The sequence below is a fragment of the Podarcis raffonei genome, chromosome 1 (genome assembly GCF_027172205.1).
Source record: "Podarcis raffonei isolate rPodRaf1 chromosome 1, rPodRaf1.pri, whole genome shotgun sequence".
Classification (NCBI taxonomy): domain Eukaryota; kingdom Metazoa; phylum Chordata; class Lepidosauria; order Squamata; family Lacertidae; genus Podarcis; species Podarcis raffonei.
This window is the reverse complement of record NC_070602.1, coordinates 116,806,852-116,827,570: the sequence shown is the minus strand read 5'-3', so window position 1 is coordinate 116,827,570 and position 20,719 is coordinate 116,806,852. Positions and strand designations below refer to the sequence as shown.

The following is a 20,719-nucleotide window of genomic DNA, read 5'->3' as shown; positions in this document are numbered from 1 at the left end:
TGACATGGAAGATCTGTTGCTAGAGGTGGCCATCTCACTCTGCCAACTCCATCTCTTGAGATAATGTTGGATTAGAGGTGGAGTAAGATTCAGAGGGCGTCTTCCATCCTTTTGAACTTTTCCAGTGTGGACATTTGTTTCTCTGGTATTTGTCAGGAACTTCTATTGAACCGTTTTTCTTTGTAGTCAGCCCACCTGCAATACATATCTTGACAAGTTGACTGCCTCTTTGTATTATTGAAGAGTGTTCTTTTTCATTTCATAGGAGTTTTATGTATGTGTATCAGATGATACGAGGATGATTACAGCCCTCAAAGAGCAACTACCAGAGCTAGAGAAGACTATGAAACAAATGTAAGCATAACCTTGAATTTGTTCATCTCTAAACTAGCTTTTGCAAATGTGTGAAACCAGAGAGAAAGCTTCACTGTATTCCGTCTCCCCATCAGCAAAGAATTTAGCTAGAACTTATTTTTAGAGTCTGTATACCAAAAAGAGCAGGAAAACATATAGTATTATGAAATGTCATTGTGCTGTTGAGCTAAACCACGGTTTAGCATGATGTCCAAGCCAGGCCAACAAAGTGAAGTAGGGAAACTTGAAGTACTATGGCATCCTACCATACATCTGTGTTTCTAGATGTTACAGGAGAGCGGAAGAGGAGGACTGTGGTTTGCAAACATGCATTTTGAATCCTGCAAAGGAATTCAGTACGTTTCCGAGCACAATTCAAAGTGTTGGTGCTGACCTTTAAAGCCCTAAACAGCCTCGGTCCAGTATATCTGAAGGATTGTCTCCACTCCCATCGTTCAGCCCGGACACTGAGGTCCAGCGCTGAGGGCCTTCTGGCGGTTCCCTCACTGTGAGAAGCCAAGTTACAGGGAAGCCAAGTTGCAGAGGGCCTTCTCGGTAGTGGCACCCTCCCTGTGGAATGCCCTCCCACCAGATGTCAAAAAGAACAACAACTACCAGACTTTTAGAAGACATCTGAAGGCAGCCCTGTTTAGGGAAGCTTTTAATGTTTGATGTATTACAGTATTTTAATATTTTTTTGGAAGCCGCCCAGAGTGGCTGGGGAAGCCCAGCCAGATGGGCGGGGTATAAATAACAAATTATTATTATTATTATTATTGTTATTATTATTATTATTATTATTAGGCTCTTGGGTGAAGGAGCTTCCACCTGCCACTGCTTCTTTGCTCTAGATTTTTGGGGAAGGGTCCCAGCTCAGTGGCAAAGGATCTGCTTTACACGTAGAAGCCAGTACCTGTCTTTTCCAGGTAGAATCCCTGCCTGAAACCCCACAGAGCTGTTGCCCAACAGTGTAGAAGATGAACACTGAGCTTAATGGAATCTACAATCCACTAATGGACTCACTGGAAAGGCAGCAACCTATGTTACTGTGTTCCTCCTCTTGAAACAGCTTTGCTTCAAAAAACAAACTACCTTGATCTCTTTTTTCATACATAATGCAAAGCAAGGATTCTTTGAATGATTAATTAAATGCTAGAAGAGTTCTTTTCCTAGCCTCATGGGGAGAAGGAGAGTGGCATGCACAAGCCTGAGGCTTTGCTTGGATTTTGCTTGTGCACATTGTGCCAAACTATGCTTTAGTGTTACGTGTGAACCAAACCACTGTTGCTAAAATCTTCCAAATTTCACCCTCCAAAAATATGCTGTATTTTTCTTTTTGCAGATCAGAGGAAGCTAAAGCACCACAGAAAAAGGTAACTATTTTGACTGCTCGGCCCACATAAAATGTTAAACTGTTATTTTCCCATCCACTAAAGGCAAGTGCACATCTGTGGATTGGCAAGTATATCTTTACTATTGTATCCTGTCCGACGCATCGGTATCGTTTATACTTTGGAAAGCACATTGGTTGTGCAGACGTGCTATAGTTTGGTTTGTACGCATAACATTACATGCATGCGGTGAAAACAGAAGATGTGAGGGTGCCCTGAGAATTTAGTCTACAAAGAAGAAGCAAGTCCACGCAATGAAATTCGATCAGATCTATGGGTATTCTGTTATTCTTTCTCCCACACGCACCATCAGCTGTATAACACATCACAAAGTTAAATGATGGGATTCACCACCACAACATACAGTGGCAGCTGCCAACTTGGATGGCTTCAGAAAGGGATTAGGCAAACTCATGGGGGATAGACCTACAGATAGCCACTAGCCACACAAAGGCTTTGTGTAGACTGCCTCCAGTATCAAAGGCAGTATGTCTCCAAATCACTGAGGTCAGCTCCCATAGGGCAAATGGTCCACTGCCCCACCAACCTCAGGTTGCTCTCGGCCAGCCCCCACCCACCTGCCTTCTCAATAATCTGTCCAGGTGGTGGCGCTGTCTTCTCAGCTTCCTCAGTCCTTGTAGAACTCAGCAGGAAAGAGGATAGGGACAAAACAAGGATTCTGATACGGGCTCTGGCTCCACCTAGTGTTGGTCTTCCTGCCTTCTGCCCCACTAGTCCCATTCAGCACCAGCCACCTCTGCTCTGAATGCCAGTTGCTGGGGAGGGCATAGAATCGTAGAACTGCTGAAAGGGATCACAGGGGGTCATCTAGTCCAACCCCCTGCAATGCAGGAATCTTTTGCCCATCGCAGGACTCAAACCCACGACCTTGAGATTAAGAGTCTCATGCTCTAGAGCGAGGAGAGTGCTTAATAGGCAAGATGTTAAATTGTTTTTATATGCAACAACTGCGGCAAGAGTACTGTTAGCCCAGAAATGGAAATAAGAAGACATTCCGACGAAAGAAGAATGGCAGACGAAATTAATGGACTATGCAGAATTGGACAAAATGACAGGAAGGATTCGAAACCTGCGGAACCAGAGATTTACAGAAGATTGGAAGAAGTATATGAATTATTCGAAGAGCAACTGTAATCAACAAATTATGCTAGTAGGACCACAAGAAGTTTTGTAAGGAGAAATATACGAAGTGTTACGAAGTAGAAAAAGAGAGATATTGGTTATGAGTTTGAAATGTAAGAGGGAAAATAAGAAATGCATACCGAGAGATTAGATTGGAAAATTTTCAGACAGGATTGATGGAAGTCAAAAATTTGAATAAGATGTAAAAGTATGTTTAATTACTGTTGAAAATGATATGGTAAAAAAACTAATAACAAATTTTATATATATATATATATATATATATATATATATATATATACACACACACCGTATTTTTCGCTCTATAAGACGCACCACACCACAAGACGCACCTAGTTTTTGGAGGAGGAAAACAAGAAAAAAATATTCTGAATCCCAGAAGCCAGAACAGCAAGAGGGATCGCTGCGCAGTGAAAGCAGCGATCCCTCTTGCTGTTCTGGCTTCTGTGATAGCTGCGCAGCCTGCATTCGCTCCATAAGACGCACACACATTTCCCCTTACTTTTTAGGAGGGAAAAAGTGAGTCTTATAGAGCGAAAAATACGGTGTGTGTGTGTGTGTGTGTGTGTGTGTGTGTGTGTATGTATATATATATATATATATATATATATATATATATATATATATATATATATAAAATATATATATATAAATATATATAATAGAGCGAGGAGACTGTTGTTGCGCTCAGGCCCTGTCATGGGCATCTGGTTGGTCATTGTGAGAACAGATTGCTGGACTAGGTGAGTCTTGGGCCTGATCCGGCATAACAACTCTTACGTAATATGCAGTAGCTCTCTGGAAAAGTTTTCTGCTTGCATTTACAATCATGGCATTTTGTCGGGTTTGTTTCCCCAGCACAAAGTTCTCTTGCAGCACTTCAACACGAGTGACGAAAGAACGCAAAAACGGCAGCCCATAAGGGGAAGCGATGAACGTAAGTCTTTGAGTATGATCACAGGACTTGGGTGATAGAAGAAAAGGACCACCAGCCCCGGGTGGAATTTTGTCCAGGGTTTCTTCTAATGTTGAGATGGCCCTTGAGCTGGGTTAGGAGTGGTCAGGATTAAACCATCTTCTCCCCCCCTAGCAACTCACCGCCCTTTCTTAGTCTGCCAAGCATCAAGGACTGGTAATTACCTGACCGCCTCTCCTGGTCTGCCCCGCAGAGGACCTTAAGGTCCATGAATAACCATAGTTTAGAGGTCCCGGGCCCTAAGGAAGTCAGAATATCCTCCACCAGGGCCAGGGCCTTTTCAGTGATGGCTCCGACCTGGTGGAATGCTGTCCCATGAGACTAGGGCCCTTCAGGATTTAACCTCCTTCCATCAGGCCTGTAAGACAGAGCTATTCCGCCTGGCCTTTAATTTGAATTCAGCCTGATCTTTTATTTCCCTTCTCCCCCCCCCCCTTTTATGAAGATTACCCACTCTGAGACCCCACAGCTAATTCTCCCCTGGCCTCCTCGCTGGCCCAAGTAGGACTAATTCAGCCAGCTAGGCCTGGTGACTATCTAATGCTTATTAGATGGATTTCCCCCAAATTGATTTCTGAACTTTGACTTTTATTGTTATTCATGTTTTTATACTGTATTTTATGCTGCTTTTACAATTAAGTGTTTTAAATTTGTTGTTAGCCACTCTGAGCCTGGTTTTTGAACCGGGCAGGGTGGGGTATAGCTAAATATTGTTGTTGTTGTTGTTGTTGTTATCAACAGGGATAAAAATGCATGCCTACTGCCAATGTCTGGGACTTTCTGGTTCAGCTCCTACTCCTCCTTGCTGTTGGTGCCCTGCTCTTTCAACAGCATGTGAGCGGTGTGAGGAGCAAGGAGAAGCAGAAGCAAGCCTCCACGGGTCTTGCCTCCTCCCTCTCGGACAAAGATGGGGATCCTGTGGTTTTCCAGATGTTCTTGGACTCCAGCTCTCCTTCGCCCCAGCCACAATGGTCAGGGGTGATGGGAGCCAAATCAAGTTCCCCATCTCTGCTTTAGGATTGGGCCTAGGAGAAGCAAGAAACTATGGGGCCCACTGAGAACACCCTCCCCTTTAACAAAATAAAATAAAATAGGGTAGTGCTAAGTTGCATACAGTTGTAATGCAATACCTCAAGGACCACCTCTTTCCATATGAACCTACTTGGACCCTGAGGCCCTCCTTCGTGTGCCTCCTCCTTGAGAGGTTCGGAAGGTGGCAACATGAGAACAGAGCCTTCTCTGTAGTGGCTCCCCATCTGTGGAATGCTCTTTCCAGGGAAGTTCACCTGGTGCCTTCATTATACACCTTTAGGCGCCAGGCAAAAACGTTCCTTTTTAACCAGGCCTTTGGTTGATCCGATTTACATCCTTTGCCCTTTTAAAATGTGTTCTTTGTGTGGGGAGGGGAGGGGCTATTGGGTTTTGTTTTTATTTTTATTAGGTATTTTGTGGTTTTATATCTTGATTTTATTCTGTGAACCGCCCTGAGACCCCAGGGTATAGGGCAGTATATAAATTCAATAAATTATTATTATTATTATTATTATTATTATTATTATTATTAGATTCATATACAGTGATACCTCGGGTTACAGACACTTCAGGTTACAGGTTACAGCTAAAGTGGTACCTCAGGTTAAGAACAGTTTCAGGTTAAAAACGGACCTCCAGAACCAATTAAGTTCTTAACCAGAGGTACCACTGTATTGTATTTTAATATTTTGTTGGAAGCCGCCCAGAGTGGCTGGGGAAACCCAGCCAGATGGGCGGGGTATTAATAATAATAATAATAATAATAATAATAATAATAATAATAATCTGCATCCTACCTTGTTTCATCTTCTTACAGCCCTTATTCATGATGTGCCTTGTTTTTGTCTGAAGTTTTGTTCAAGGTGTACTGCATCGACCAAACCTACACGACAATCCGCATTCCAGTGTTGTCTTCCGTAAAAGAAGTTATCAGCGCCGTAGCTGACAAGCTGGGCTCTGGAGATGGCTTGATATTAGTAAAGATGAGCTCAGGAGGAGGTAAGGGCATTTGCATAATCTTTAACACTCCTCATTTACCTTTGGGGCAGCAGACCATGAAGGAATGGGGAAAGCTCGCACTGATTTCTTTAAATATTTTTTGTGTTTCATTTTTAATACCTGGCAAACCGGACTGCACCTTTCGCTGTGGGCAGTGGAATCTAAATTTCTGCGCCTTGGCTGTCATCAACCTCCCCACAGCCCCACCCCAAAATCTGCAGCCAGAAACCTCAGTCTGAAGCCGCAGCACATTACACAAATTAGATCCATGGCCAGAGTGAGAATGTAAGCTTTCAGCCTTTAATTGTAGATTAATCCAATGGATTGGTTTAGTTGTACGTTAATCAGCTAAAGCTTTAGTTGATTACTTGGGAGGCTGCGCATTAACGGCTCACCTGTTTATTTTTAAGGCTGCTCCATGTGTCTGGTTTGCCACTGTTGTGTAGGATGATGAAGAGAATATTAAAGATATTCTTTCCATCTCACCATGATGAAAATCATTAAACTGGAAATCACCTCACGGTTCGTTTAATAGATTAAAAAAAAAGGCACATATGTACCCTGTACGTTTTCGGAAATAAGCAAGTATGTTTAAACTTAATTGATTCATTGGTTTAAAAGCCAGGCGATGAATCAGCTGAAAATTATTTAGTTGGTTGACAGACCAACTTGATTCGATAATTTGACTGAGGTATATCTTTCCTGGTATTTTTAAATAAAAAGGCTTTTTTAGTAGTATATCTGTGTTAGTATTGGTGAACTGCCCTGAGATCTGTAGTTACAGGGTGGTATATAAACTGAAATAATAATAATAATAATAGCACAACAGCTTTGTGGTAATAAATGAGCTCTGTCTGGCGGAAAGACAGGATACAAATTTAACAAATAAGGATGCAGCCCTATTTACACTTAGCTGACATGGTCCTCCTGCTTTCCGTGTTCTCCTCACAACAACCCTGTGAGGTAAAAAGGTAAAGGTAAAGGGACCCCTGACCATTAGGTCCAGTCGTGTCCGACACTGGGGTAGCGGCACTCATCTCGCTTTATTGGCCGAGGGAGCCGGCGTACAGCTTCCGGGTCATGTGGCCAGCAGGACTAAGCCACTTCCGGCGAAACCAGAGCAGCGCACGGAAACGCCGTTTACCTTCCCGCCGGAGCGGTACCTATTTATCTACTTGCACTTTGACGTGCTTTCGAACTGCTAGGTTGGCAGGAGCAGGGACCAAGCAATGGCAGCTCACCCCGTCGCGGGGATTCGAACCACCGACCTTCTGATCGGCAAGTCCTAGGCTCTGTGGTTTAACCCATAGCGCCACCCGCATCCTACCCTGTGAGGTAGGTTAGGCTAAAAAAAAGTGATTGGCCCAAGGTTACCCAGTGCGCTTCATGGCTGAGTGCGGATTTGATCCTTGGTCTTCAAGTCCAACATTTGAACCACTACACCATGCTAGCTGCCATGCTGCCTCTGGGTGGTCTGTGAAGGTATCTCTTGTCCCCATCCAACCCACCTTCTCTCCTTAGTATTTATGTGTGGGTAAGGCTTGAGGTGGGGGGAACAGGGTTCTATAAATCCTATGGGAATCCTTCCCGCATGGGTGGTGTGCTTGAGATGGACGAGACTGGAACGTGTCCAGAGGAGGGCAACCAAAATGGTCAAAGGCCTGGAAACGATGCCTTATGAGGAACGGCTAAGGGAGCTGGGCATGTTTAGCCTGGAGAAGAGGAGGTTAAGGGGTGATATGATAGCCATGTTCAAATATATAAGAGGATGTCACATAGAGGAGGGAGAAAGGTTGTTTTCTGCTGCTCCAGAGAAGCGGACACAGAGCAATGGATCCAAACGGCAGGAAAGAAGATTCCACCTAAACATTAGGAAGAACTTCCTGACAGTAAGAGCTGTTTGACAGTGGAATTTGCTGCCAAGGAGTGTGGTGGAGTCTCCTTCTTTGGAGGTCTTTAAGCAGAGGCTTGACAACCATATGTCAGGAGTGCTCTGATGGTGTTTCCTGCTTGGCAGGGGGTTGGACTCGATGGCCCTTGTGGTCTCTTCCAACTCTATGATTCTATGATTCTATGAGATCATGCCCTATATGTTTTCATTTGGTAAAATTTAGGGTGGGTGGGTTTTTTAGGAGGGGGGAGGGTCCTGTGGCAAAAGCTTTGTTTTGATGGAAGATTAAATATTTGACCTTTAAGGCCGAGCATTAGTTGAAGGGAAGTCTTTAAGAAAGGTAGCGCTGCGTCGAGGTACGACAGCTGGTTCCAATTTTGTGCGCTGCTGTGAATTCTGACAGAGTTAATTAAAGCTACATTGGAACGCAAATAGAAACTGTTGTCGGGGACAATTCTTTTCCCGCAAATGAATTGATACCAGGGGCGTCCCTATTCTGCAATTTCAATAGGATTTCTTTCACCAGAGTGGGAAGCATTCTGGTGGACCTACGCTGGGACAAAAAGATTTATAAGGCAGTTAATTAGCCCTTCTGAACCAATCCGTGATGTGCAGGCATCTTTTGTTGATGGGATTGCGAGAGCTAAATGTAACTGACAGCACCATCTTACGCATCTCTTCCGAAAAGCAAGCCCAACCATCGCTATTACATTCCAAGATGAATTATTACATTATATGTTAGGGTTCCTGTGGTAAAACTTTCCCCACCTTCATCTGAATGTGATAAATCTCATTGACAGCTCTTTAGACCCATTTCCCTGAACAGGAACATCAGTGTTTTTGCCATCAGCCTTCTTCCAGCGCTGTGGATTAAACCACAAAGCCTAGGACTTGCCGATCAGAAGGTCGGTGGTTTGAATCCCCGCGACGGAATGAGCTCCCATTGCTCGGTCCCTGCTCCTGCCAACCTAGCAGTCTGAAAGCACGTCAAAGTGCAAGTAGATAAATAGGTACTGCTCCAGTGGGAAGGTAAACGGCGTTTCCGTGCACTGCTCTGGTTCGCCAGAAGCAGCTTAGTCATGCTGGCCACATGACCCGGAAGCTGTACGCCGGCTCCCTCGGCCAATAAAGCGAGATGAGCGCCGCAACCCCAGAGTCGGTCACGACTGGACCTAATGGTCAGGGGTCCCTTTACCTTTACCTTCTTCCATTTATAGAGGATGCAAGTGAAGTCTTTCCAGTTCAGACTCAGAAACAAGCTTCAGGTACTTGGGAATGCTCACCTCAGGTGAACACAGGAAGGGCTCAGATTCTTCCTTTGAAAAGTTCACCACCACCACGCGCACACTGATTTCCCCAGGGTCTAAGCAGGCCCCATGCAACACAGTGGAGAAATCTCTTGCTTTGCTGGAGGGCTTTGAAGAGCTTCCTCTAGGACAGCTGGCAGAGTTGCCATCACACCAAGGACAACTAGCACAGAGTGGATTTTCTCAAATCACTTTTCCTTCTATCAAGGGAGATGTTGTGCAAGAGACATTGTTCCCCAGACAATCTGGGGTTGGAGCCAAAAGTCAATTCTCATAGAGAACTTTTCTGTGGCGATCACACAGGGTCCTCAGACGTTTCACCATCTATTGATCCCTGTGCCACCACTTTATTTCTCGCTGCCACCACCCAGGCCCTACCTGGTACAATACCGAGTCCAGTCAGGGTTAAATTGGAACATAAACTTCTGTTTATTTATTGCAGTTTAACAAGCGTGCGGTTTCATAAACAGTATCGGTCAATTACATTCATGGGGTGCCTATCCAGACCTATAACTTCTGCTACCTGCTCTCACTCACTAAACCACCTCTCAGATATTTACTTGTCTTCCTAGCCCCTAACTGTTCCTGACTCAGCTTATTTCGCTACACTAACTCAACCTACCCACAGACTCTATCCCAATTCACTTCCACTCCAACCAACCTCCCAATGAACTCCCTCTTCGCCCCTCCCAGCTGGTTTTATAGTCCCTCTGACTCCACCCCCCTGGGTTCTGATTGGGTAACCTGTTTAACTATTTCACCTCCAGCACTCTCATATGTTAACGTCACACCATCTTACTCTAAAGGCAGCCTTTAGGATTGACTGGGCAAGGGGTGCTCTGCTAGCCCAAGAATTGGGCTTCCCCATCTCCAGCTTTCCCAGATGCAATCCTTCAAAGAACAGCCCCCCCCCCCAAAAAAGGGAAGGGCAATGGAAGCATTTCTCCATAGGGTGCTGCCAAGAAGAGCTTGAGAAATGATCCAAGTTCCTCCTAATTTTTTGTTGAAGAACTCTTGATGACTCCAAGTTAGTCTGAGGAAAGCGGGGAAGAATTCACCCATCTCCTTACACTTCATGCCAGGGACAGTTTAAAAAGTAAGGTGGCTAGAGATTTGAGTCCCAGTAGAATGGCATCGCCGTTTAATGGTAGACACTGGTCTGGTGTAGAAGAGGGTCTCATCATAACTGAGAGCATAGGCAGGCTGCAGTCCAGGCACCTGAAGATCTTTACAAGACAAAGATCAAATCCCATAGCTGACCTGGAACTATGAATGTTGTTGCTGTTTTTTGGTTTTCTTTTTTTAAAAAAAGGTTTATTGGTAGCTTCCTGTTGTTTTTCTTAAAGATGCCAGCTTTTCTAGGAGCAGTACACATTGACTGCAATGGAGAAAAGAGTCACGTGGTTCTACCACGGACGTGATTAGAAAAACATTGGGATCAAAAAAATTAACACTCATAAATTTGGTATATGAAAGAGTGTTAAGGAGTGTAATGACAACTGAAAACAAACAATGAATGTCTGCCTCAGTGGTCTCTGTACTGTGTACATAAAAACTGTTTGGTATAATAACACAAACAAATAAAAACAAATTTTATATATCCAAATCACAAGTAACGCCACCAACTGGGCCGCTACTAATACTTACCTAACCCTTGAGTGCCACACACAAATATTTGAATGTGTCATCCAGTCGAGTAGGCTCTCAAATTATAAAAGCTGCTCTTCCAAATGGAAAAGATTGTCTCAAATTCCCCCGTAGGCATCCATTCTGTTTTGTTCCAATGAGAAGTCTTGACAACTTACTTTTCTTGTGAGAATGGGTGTACGTTTTCTATAGTATATCCCATGCTTTTCACGTTCACAGAAAAGGTGGTGCTAAAACCAAACGATGTTTCGGTGTTTACAACGCTCAGTGTTAACGGACGCCTCTTTGCTTGCCCTCGAGACCAGTTTGACTCACTGGTATGTAAGTATGCTAAGCCTCTGAACGCCTTTTGAGTCAGAGGCTGTGCTTTGTACTCCTTACTTGAACGCTATATAACATACGCATTTCTTATCCTGAAAATTTCTCCTCAGCGTTTCTGCATAACTATCCGCAAGACATCTGAAGGCAGCACAGTACAAAGAAGCGTTTTAATGTTTACTGTTTTGTTATGTTTTTATATATGTTGGAAGCCACCCAGAGTGGCTGGGGCAACCCAGTCAGATGGGCGGGGTACAAAATTATTATTATTATTATTATTATTATTATTATTATTATTATTATTAATATTATTGGAGATTTTCAAATCTTGGCAAGAGGGCTGCACAGAGTTGTGTGGGGAAGATCCATACTATGGCAGTGGATAGCATTCTCTGAGTAGGACATCCCCTGATTCAGACCAGGTTTTTAAAATGTATTTATTTAGACAAATTTATATACTGTGCGTATTTTCAATATGAGTACCAGCTGCTTCTCTCCAGTGTGGTGTAGTGGTTAAGAGCGGTAGTCTCGTAATCTGGGGAACCGGGTTCGTGTCTCCGCTCCTCCACATGCAGCTGCTGGGTGACCTTGGGCTAGTCACACTTCTCTGAAGTCTCTTAGCCCCACTCACCTCACAGGGTGTTTGTTGTGGGGGAGGAAGGGAAAGGAGAATGTTAGCTGCTTTGAGACTCCTTAAAGGGAGTGAAAGGCGGGATATCAAATCCAAAACTCTTCTTCTTTCACTCAAGAGCTACCCTCATCCTAGAGAGGTCTAGAAATCAACCACATAGCAGTGGGGCCTCACAGAAAACAATAGCAGGAACCAGCAAAAATACAGTACAGCTGTACCTTGGAAGTCAAATGGAATCTGTTCCTGAAGTCTGTTCGGCTTCCAAAACATTCGGAAACCAATGCATGGCTTCTGATTGGCTGCAGGAAGCTCCTGCAGCCAATCGGAAACCCTGTTGGAAGTTCAGCTTCCAAAAGAAGGTTCGAAAACAGGAACACTCACTTCTGGGTTTCGATGATTTAGGAGCCGATTTGTTTGGGAGACAAGACGTTTGAGATCCAAGGTACGACTGTATTGAGGTGGTGATGGCCTTGGGGCGACCCCAATGATATCCTTTGGTGTTGCCATGTGTGGGGTTGCCCTGCTGGCAGGCAGCTTATTACCCATGGCAGATCTGGCTAAAGACCCCTAGTCCTGGGAGCGCCAAGAGCACTCGCCTGCTTACCCAAATGATGAGCCAGGTATTTTCAGTGAACCTGTAGGGAGAATAAACAACGCCCTATGCTTGTGGCGTGAGAGCATATTTCTGTCCTTAAGTACAGTAAAAAGAAGTGTACAGTGGTACCTCGGGTTAAGTACTTAGTTCGTTCCGGAGGTCTGTTCTTAACCTGAAACTGTTCTTAACCTGAAGCACCACTTTAGCTAATGGGGCCTCCCACTGCTGCAGTGCCGCCACTGCATGATTTCTGTTCTCATCCTGAAGCAAAGTTCTTAATCCAAGGTAATATTCTGGGTTAGCGGAGTCTGTAACCTGAAGCGTATGTAACCTGAAGCATATGTAACCCGAGGTACCACTGTACATGTAATTTTTTAAAAAGCATTATATATAGGCTGGCATATTATGAAGGCACAGAATAAACTCTTTCAAGTCGTTCCTCAGGGCTCTATAATTAAAACCACTGTTCTCATTAGAAAGTCTGGCTTTCCTTAAAACATTCGAAATGTTTGCGAGTACTAACAGCAGAGTAATCCCGCCATGCTCCCAAGGGGTCCACTTCCAGAGAACTGGATTATTATTATAAAGTGCTTTTTGGTCCTTTCATTCAGAGCAGTTTTCGTTGGCAGGCCAGCATGAATTAAGTCCCTCGCTCCAAGCCTTGATCCTGGCTCTTGTCCCCTCCCAATGAGACACTTTGTAGGATTCAATCCATTTCATAGGAACTGTGAAATGGAAGCTTTGACGTCGCTTCAGATACAAAAGATAGTTTTGGATCGTGATTGTTTAAAATATAAAGGCAGCAACTACATTTAAATACGAATGTAAATTTTGTTTAGGCGGTAGTGTGCTTCTGGCATGCCTACGCTTGCGGCCTTCATTTATCATTTTAAAGAGCCTTCTGTATTTTGGACACAGCAGGCAGGTTGCAAAGAGCTGCAGGCAAGAGTTTTGGCAATTGCCTGGCACTAAACAGCGCTTTGGGGGTTTTGGAGAAGGGGTGGGGAGCCTTCCTTTACAGTCCTTTGTGTTAAAAAGTTTGGGAGATCTTCAGAGTGGATACAAATGTAGTTCAAGGATAGCCAAAGATGGGTACATCCATGGAACTCTCTCAGTCCTGGTTCGTAATCATAGTAAAAGGCACTGTCTCATTCATTTTAACAACAACAACAAAAATCAGTGCCTTCTACTGAATCAGTAAAATTTAAAAGTGCTTAACTCGCCTTGGGTTGTGCCTGTGTTTTTTGGTGCTTTCAACCATTATTCCTTCTACTCCTTAGGAAAGCTCGCGTTTAGGATAGCCTTCAATGTGCCAGGTGAAAGCTTCCAGTTTTATGTTAATGATTAGTGAATACATTGCAATATGGAAAAAAATTGGAAAGGGAAACGTTGTCAATGAACTGCACTGCCCTCTAGTGGAGTAAAAAGCAACTAGGAAGGATAGCTTCACCTATCGTTGGGCGGCCGCCAGCTCAAATTACTGGTAACTAAAATGCAAAGGGTGTTAAGTTAATTCTTCTTAACGCAGGACTGTAGATATCAGCTCCACTTACAAATTCAAGTGGGGAGCCGATTCTGATCAATTAAAATCCTTCAAAATGGAACATCTCATACCTTGCATGATTCTGCCTCTGCAGCTACAATTCAAGCTATGAATGGCAACCAAAATGCTGTCTAGTCTCTAAACCCTGTTTTCCCAAGGCCAAAAGAATCCTCATAGGAGACCCTTACAATCAACTCGCCGTTGCATCACTCACAAGCTGAGAGAGATAGAAATGCCATTTCTCAGCAGATGGAACATTTTGCTATAGAGTAATGCAATGTTAACATTCCTTAGCATTTATAGAGCACTTTAGAGTCCGAAGTATTTTGCATGGATTATCTCAGTAGCTTTAAGTGGTTAACATCGTCCCCGTTCTGCTTACTGAGTCAGGATGAGGCCAGCATAACAGCAGCATACCTAAGGCTGTGCAGAATTTCAACCCAATATTTTCAGTTCACATCTTCATCACAATTCATTAGTTCTCTTTAGGTCATCTATCAAACATACAAACTTTCCATTCGTGCACCAGGCGGCATCTTCATTCCTCGCGTTGCGTGGCATGGGGAAACGCCGTTTTGATGTTTCTTGTTTGTTTTAATGAAAGATGGGAACAATTAAGATTAATTTAGCCCGCACTTTGTATGTGCATATAGCTGTAATTAATATAATTGTGAGTGAAGGTCATGTGGAAACAAATGGCAGATAATGAATGGTATATTTATTCATGAGTGTACTCTTCGTATGTCAGAAGCCCCTGGTGTCAAGTAAACAAAAGAAGATTCCCCAGATGATTCCTAGGTCTGGAGATATGTGCTGTAAATGGCTTGTAAACGCGCAAGGATTTCTCCCCGGCCTGTTTCCCAAAGTGATATTTGCTCCACTGGGGAAAACACACAGTGGGTGCAAAAGAAGAAGAAGAAGAAGAGTTTGGATTTGATATCCCGCTTTATCACTACCCTAAGGAGTCTCAAAGCAGCTAACATTCTCCTTTCCCTTCCTCCCCCACAACAAACACTCTGTGAGATGAGTGGGGCTGAGAGACTTCAAAGAAGTGTGACTCGCCCAAGGTCACCCAGAAGCTGCACGTGGAGGAGCAGGGAAGCAAACCCAGTTCACCAGATTACGAGTCTACCGCTCTTAATCACTACACCACACTAGCTCAGTCCCTGGCAACTCCAGGAAGAAATGGGTGTCCCCTATTAGGAACCATGGAAGGCCACTGCCAGTCAGTGTAGACTGGGCTAGATAGACCACCGGCCTCACTTTTCCTGGCAGCTTTCTCCTGTATGCTTCCCCCCTGCAATGCAGCAGGAATGATGCATGAGAGAGAAGGAGATTTATATCATTGTATTTTAAGGCTGCTTTATTTCAGTTATTCGACCCGACCTGGCTACAGTGATCCATGCGACGGTCACCTCCAGGCTTGACTACTGTAATTGGCTCTACGCGGGGCTGCCCTTGAAGCTGTCCCAGAAACTCCAGCAGGTGCAGAATGCTGCAGTGAGGCTCCTCACAGGGTCTTTGCCATGGGAGCATATTTTCCAGCTGCACTGGCTCCCGGTGGAGTACAGGGTCAGATTTAAGGTGCTGGTTTTGACCTTTAAAGCCCTTCATGGCCTAGGACCCTCGTACCTATGGGACCGCCTCTCCCGGTATGCCCCACAGAGAGCCTCAAGGTCCATAAATAGCAACACTCCAGTGGTCCCGGGCCCTAAGGAAGTTAGATTGGCTTCAACCAGAGCCAGGGCCTTTTCAACTCTGGCTCCGGCCTGGTGGAACGCTCTGCCTCATGAGACCAGGGCCCTGCAGGATCTGATTGCTTTCCGCAGGGCCTGTAAGACAGAGTTGTTCCGCCTGGCCTTTGGCTTGGAGCCAATTTGATTCCCTCCCCCTCTTTTTTCTTTCTCCTCCTGCGATGAGGCTACATTTTAATATTTCAATATTTTAATGTTGTATTTTACTTTTGTTTTTAAGTTGTATTTATTCAACTTCCTTTTATTATTGCTTGTAAGCCGCCCTGAGCCCGGCCTTGGCTGGGGAGGGTGGGGTATAAATAAAAATTATTATTATTATTATTATTCGTTTCCTGCAGCGCGGAAAAAGATGAAACCTAGCTCACGTTGTTGGCGTCCACCTGTCTCAAGAGACAATGGACAGAGCCTCCAGGGGTGAAGTCAAACCGCTGCGTTGGCAGCATCGACGTGACCTCCCCAGGGCACAAGCCTGGGCAGTGTGTGTGGAGGCCCTGGGCTGCCCAGATGACAAGGCCCCCCTCTCAGCCTCGCTGATGTGGTCCAAAGGAAAGCAGAGAAATAGGTTTGGCACCAGCTTGGCTGCAGGGAGTTGCTGGAAGGAGGCGTACAAGGCACCATCCAACCGTCTTAGGGACTGCACTCCAGATTTGTATAGGGTTTACTGCTTAGCCTTTTCTTCTCCTGAAGATATCCCACAAGGCAGCAGAGGTTTAGGATGAGAGTTTCCCTTCTCCTAGATGGGCTACCTTTGCAGGTTGACGAGTCCTGCTTGCCCTTACGTAGCTCACAGTGACATATAATAATAATAATAATTTATTATTTGTACCCCGCCCATATGGCTGGGTTTCCCCAGCCACTCTGGGCGGCTTCCAACAAAGACCCAGAAATACACTAAAATGTGTATCAAACCTGTATGCATTTCTGTGTGCGTTTATGCGGCAATGTGCGTGTTGTGCATTTAACTTCGAAGCCATTATTCTTGTTTTGTGCTGTGACCAATATTCACACAGTCAGTTTTATACAAGCGCCACCGCGTGCAAAAAAGCAAAACAGAAAAAGAGTTGTTAAAACAGAGTAGAGAGATCAGGTGGATAAGAACGTTTACAGAGAGCTTCGCCGTTGTTATTTTCCCCAGGTTCCACTGCAGGAACAAGAAGGCCCATCGACTGGGACTGTGGGAATGTTTGAACTTATGAGCTCCAAAGACTTAGCGTATCAAATGACCATTTATGAGTGGGAGCTTTTCAACTGCGTGCATGAGGTGAGGAGAATTCTTGTGCTTGTCCCATCGTAGGCTGAGACAGAAGTGGCTAACATGGCAGGGCAGAGTTGCGACAGAACTAGGTCTCTTCCCATTCCTTTGCCCCCACACCCGTCTCTCTCTTCCAGTAGCGCATTTGCCAGGAACTTAGTCTTGCAGCTCTGACCCCCCTGAACGGAGTGCTTCTGGACGGCAAAATTCGTGGTAAAATCCAGAGGCAGTAGAATGAGTTTTATCACTTCAGACTGCAAGTGCAGAATGCCATTTGGCACACCAGGGAGCTCTCACATTTCTGCCAATTCTTAAGTGAAAGGAAAATGTTTCTGTTTCTGGAAATATTACACAATTTGGGAGAAATTGAAATACGTTCAAACCTAGTCTTACATTGTTGCTTATAAAATTTTAACTTAGGCTGCATTCACACAGCAGTTTATTCTGTTTTTATTTTTTTAATTTATATTTGGCCTTTCACATGATTTAAAAGCCACGTGCAGAAATACAGGTTATTGCAAGTTTAGCTCTCATTTCCATACTATTTGCAAACAGAGCTCTCTCTGCTTCTTTTGTAGCAACTAACATGGAAATGAGAAGCAAACTTGCAGCATTTTCCACTATAGTTCCAATATCATGTGGAACTTAACAGGGAAAGTCATGAAAATGGAATAAACTGCTTTGTGAATGCAACCTTAGTTAACAGCGCATAATGTTGGGCTCTTACATATATCCTGGCTTGTTCCGAAGCTTTCAGCCGTATTTTCCAAGTAACAATAAAATGGGAAACTATAGTTAATGGTTGGTTTACAAACTTTTCAAAGGGAGAAGTAAAGGTGTGGCCAGTGCACTTATTCGTAAGTTGACAGACTCTTGTCTAGTCAGCTTTTGGGAAGAGAGGAGGAACAGAAATGTGATCAGAGAACACTTGCTACATAGCAAGATCCAACCCTCAGACTATTTGGAAACGTAACTAGAGATTTGTTCCAGGGCGGTTCTTTTTTTTCTTTTTAAAAAAGCACAAATCATTTGTCTAACCCTGATATTCTTCCCCTCCTCCTTTTTCCCCTCCCCTAGTTGGAACTGGTCTACCACACATTTGGGAGACACAATTTTAAGAAGACCACAGCGAATTTGGATTTGTTTTTGCGAAGGTTCAATGAACTCCAGTTCTGGGTAGTCACAGAGATTTGTCTTTGTTCCCAACTCAGCAAACGTGTCCAGCTCTTAAAGAAGTTCATCAAGATTGCAGCCCAGTAAGTATAGCTCAACGACTTTAACGTTGCAAGTCCTATAAAGTTCCCTGGGAACGAGAGGAAGTCCCACTGAACTGAATGGGGCTTACTTTTCAGTAGGCATGTACAGTGGTACCTTGGTTCTCAAACTTAATCCGTCCTTTCCAAAAGCAAAGCATTCCAAAACCAAGGCGCACTTTCCCATAGAAAGTAATGCAAAATGGATTAATCTGTTCCAGACTTTTTAAGACAACCTCTAAAACAGCAATTGAACATAAATTTGGCTATGTAACGAGACCATTGATCCATAAAATTAAAGCAATAATCAGTGTACTGTACTATAAAATAAATAAGACAGTATTGTAGATGATAAAAATTAATTTTTTTTTCTTACCTGTACTGATGATAGTCATTGTTTGGAGGGGGGGCTTTTATCCATTTACGCAGTCACACAATCAATCAATAGCTGAACTAGGTTCCACACAATCACAAAAATAAATTAACCGAAAAAGCATCAAAAGCAAAAACGCAAAATAAATAGCAAAAACAAAAGCACCAAACTTAATCTGTTCTGGAAATCGGTTTGACTTCTGAAATGTTCGAAAACCAAGGCGCCGCTTCTGATTGGTGCAGGCACCCCGGAAACAATAGCCGATAGCCACATCGGACCTTTGGCTTCTGAAAAACGTTCGAAAACCAGAACACTTCCGGGTTTTTGGTGTCTGGGAACCAAGGCATTTGAGAACCAAGGTACAGGATTCCACTATGGCAAGAGAGGTGTAAAATACATCCTTAATTTGGGTTATTACACCACACCTGCCATGGGCTGGAAGCCATGGCAGACTGCTGTAGACTTCACATGGTCGGTTTTCTGTCTCTGGCAGGATGAGTAAGAATTCTTTTGTATGAAGATTTTGTTCTGCATCAGAGATAGTTATTTCTTATTGCCTCTCAGACTGCCCGTGAGAAAGGAATTGTCTAGGAGCGGTCTGACCATTGCATGATTTCATATTCTTATTTATTAAATTTATTTGTTGCTTCCCAACCGCCAAAATGAGACTCAAAGCAACTTACAAAAAACAAACAAACATTAAAAGCAAACGTAAAACAATAATTAAACAGCCTAAAATACACAAATTATATATATAATTATTTTATATTACACACACACACACACACACAAACACACAAACAGATCTAACTCCACCCCACTAAAATAAAGATCCAAAGGCTTGGGTGAATGAGAGTGTTTTTGCCTGTGGGATGCGGGTGGCACTGTGGGTTAAACCACAGAGCCTAGGACTTTCTGATCATTAGGTTGGCGGTTCGAATCCCCGTGACGGGGTGAGCTCCCGTTGCTCGGTCCCAGCTCCTGCCAACCTAGCAGTTCAAAAGCACGTCAAAGTGCAAGTAGATAAATAAGTACCGTTCCGGCGGGAAGGTAAACGGCGTTTCCGTGCGCTGCTCTGGTTTGCCAGAAGCGGCTTAGTCATGCTGGCCACATGACCCGGAAGCTGCACGCTGGCTCCCTCGGCCAGTAAAGCGAGATGAGTGCCGCAACCCCAGAGTCGGTCACGACTGGACCTAATGGTCAGGGGTCCCTTTACCTTTACTTAACACCAGCTAGGGATGGCGCCAGTCTGCCAGAATCTGGGTTTTCCCCATTTTGTAAAGTCCAAATTCTCCATAGGACACCCAGCATCACCACTGCAGGTAGCATGGGTTATGCTTCCATTATTATCTTACACAATGATACTGGTGCAGAATGTGGCAGGCCACATTCAGAAACTCGCAGTGAGTTAACAGTGTAAAGAGAATTGAATCCCCGTTTTTTAGCCATTTTTGCACAGAGCTGTTCTGCATTTTGTCCAGCAGAGGGCAGTAGCACATATAGATAAGAACAAAATGTGGTTCCTTTTCCTAATCATTAGCAGAAAATGGGAATAAATTTCATTAAGCTAAATAATTTGAACAATTTCCTTATATACACTATTTTTTAAAAACACACAGCCCCCGCCCCCCAGGCGCACAAACACTGATGAACATTTACCTTTAGTATGGAAAAAAATATATCAGGGAAAACATCAGCATCGCCTGAGGCAAGCAGATAATATCCCAGAATCACTACTTACAGGATTAACCTCATGTTAATTCCCATTTGACAACCTCCTGTTTATGTCAATATCCCCCCCCATCTCTGTAAATTGGAAATAGCTAAAGTTCTCGGGATCTTTTTTTATTTATTGAATGCAAATACTTGGGCAGATTTCATATTCCTAATATAAAACGATGACATCTCATTTCTGTTATTTCAGTTTCGTGGAGCTGTTCTTCGCAGTAAAAAAAAAATCGCTACTATGGCAACATGTTTTTTTGTGTGTGTGTGTTAACTATACAGTGAAACAGGAAAATGTAATGGGATCATGAGGTCGATCAAATGTAGTTTTGCTCAAAATAAGTGAATTTCAAGGATGTGAAGGGATATTGTTTGTGAATGACTTGCCTCAAGCTGTACCCATGTGAACTTGCTGTGATCCAGAAAACTCTGGAAGCATCATGTGGCCCATAGATTTGTCTGGATTTCCAAAGAAAGGGAGAGAGAGAGAAGGAATGGCTCCTCCTTATGTTAT

General features: G+C 43.8%; 1 protein-coding gene across 7 annotated transcripts in view; it reads left to right on the top strand.

Moving 5' to 3' along the window:
- Positions 1–20,719, top strand: part of RAPGEF4 (Rap guanine nucleotide exchange factor 4) — a 173,078-nt gene that overhangs the window by 139,416 nt on the left and 12,943 nt on the right. For 6 of the 7 annotated variants that reach the window (XM_053359411.1, XM_053359436.1, XM_053359405.1 and 3 more), the window contains 7 exons: positions 266–354; positions 1,697–1,727; positions 3,768–3,846; positions 5,770–5,916; positions 10,981–11,078; positions 16,738–16,863; positions 17,932–18,110. In XM_053359411.1, coding sequence (XP_053215386.1) covers positions 266–354; positions 1,697–1,727; positions 3,768–3,846; positions 5,770–5,916; positions 10,981–11,078; positions 16,738–16,863; positions 17,932–18,110 — 749 coding nt within the window. Of the gene's footprint in view, positions 1–265; positions 355–1,696; positions 1,728–3,767; positions 3,847–5,769; positions 5,917–10,980; positions 11,083–16,737; positions 16,864–17,931; positions 18,111–20,719 lie in introns of those variants that run through there. The other variant, XR_008327103.1, reaches the window with a different exon arrangement.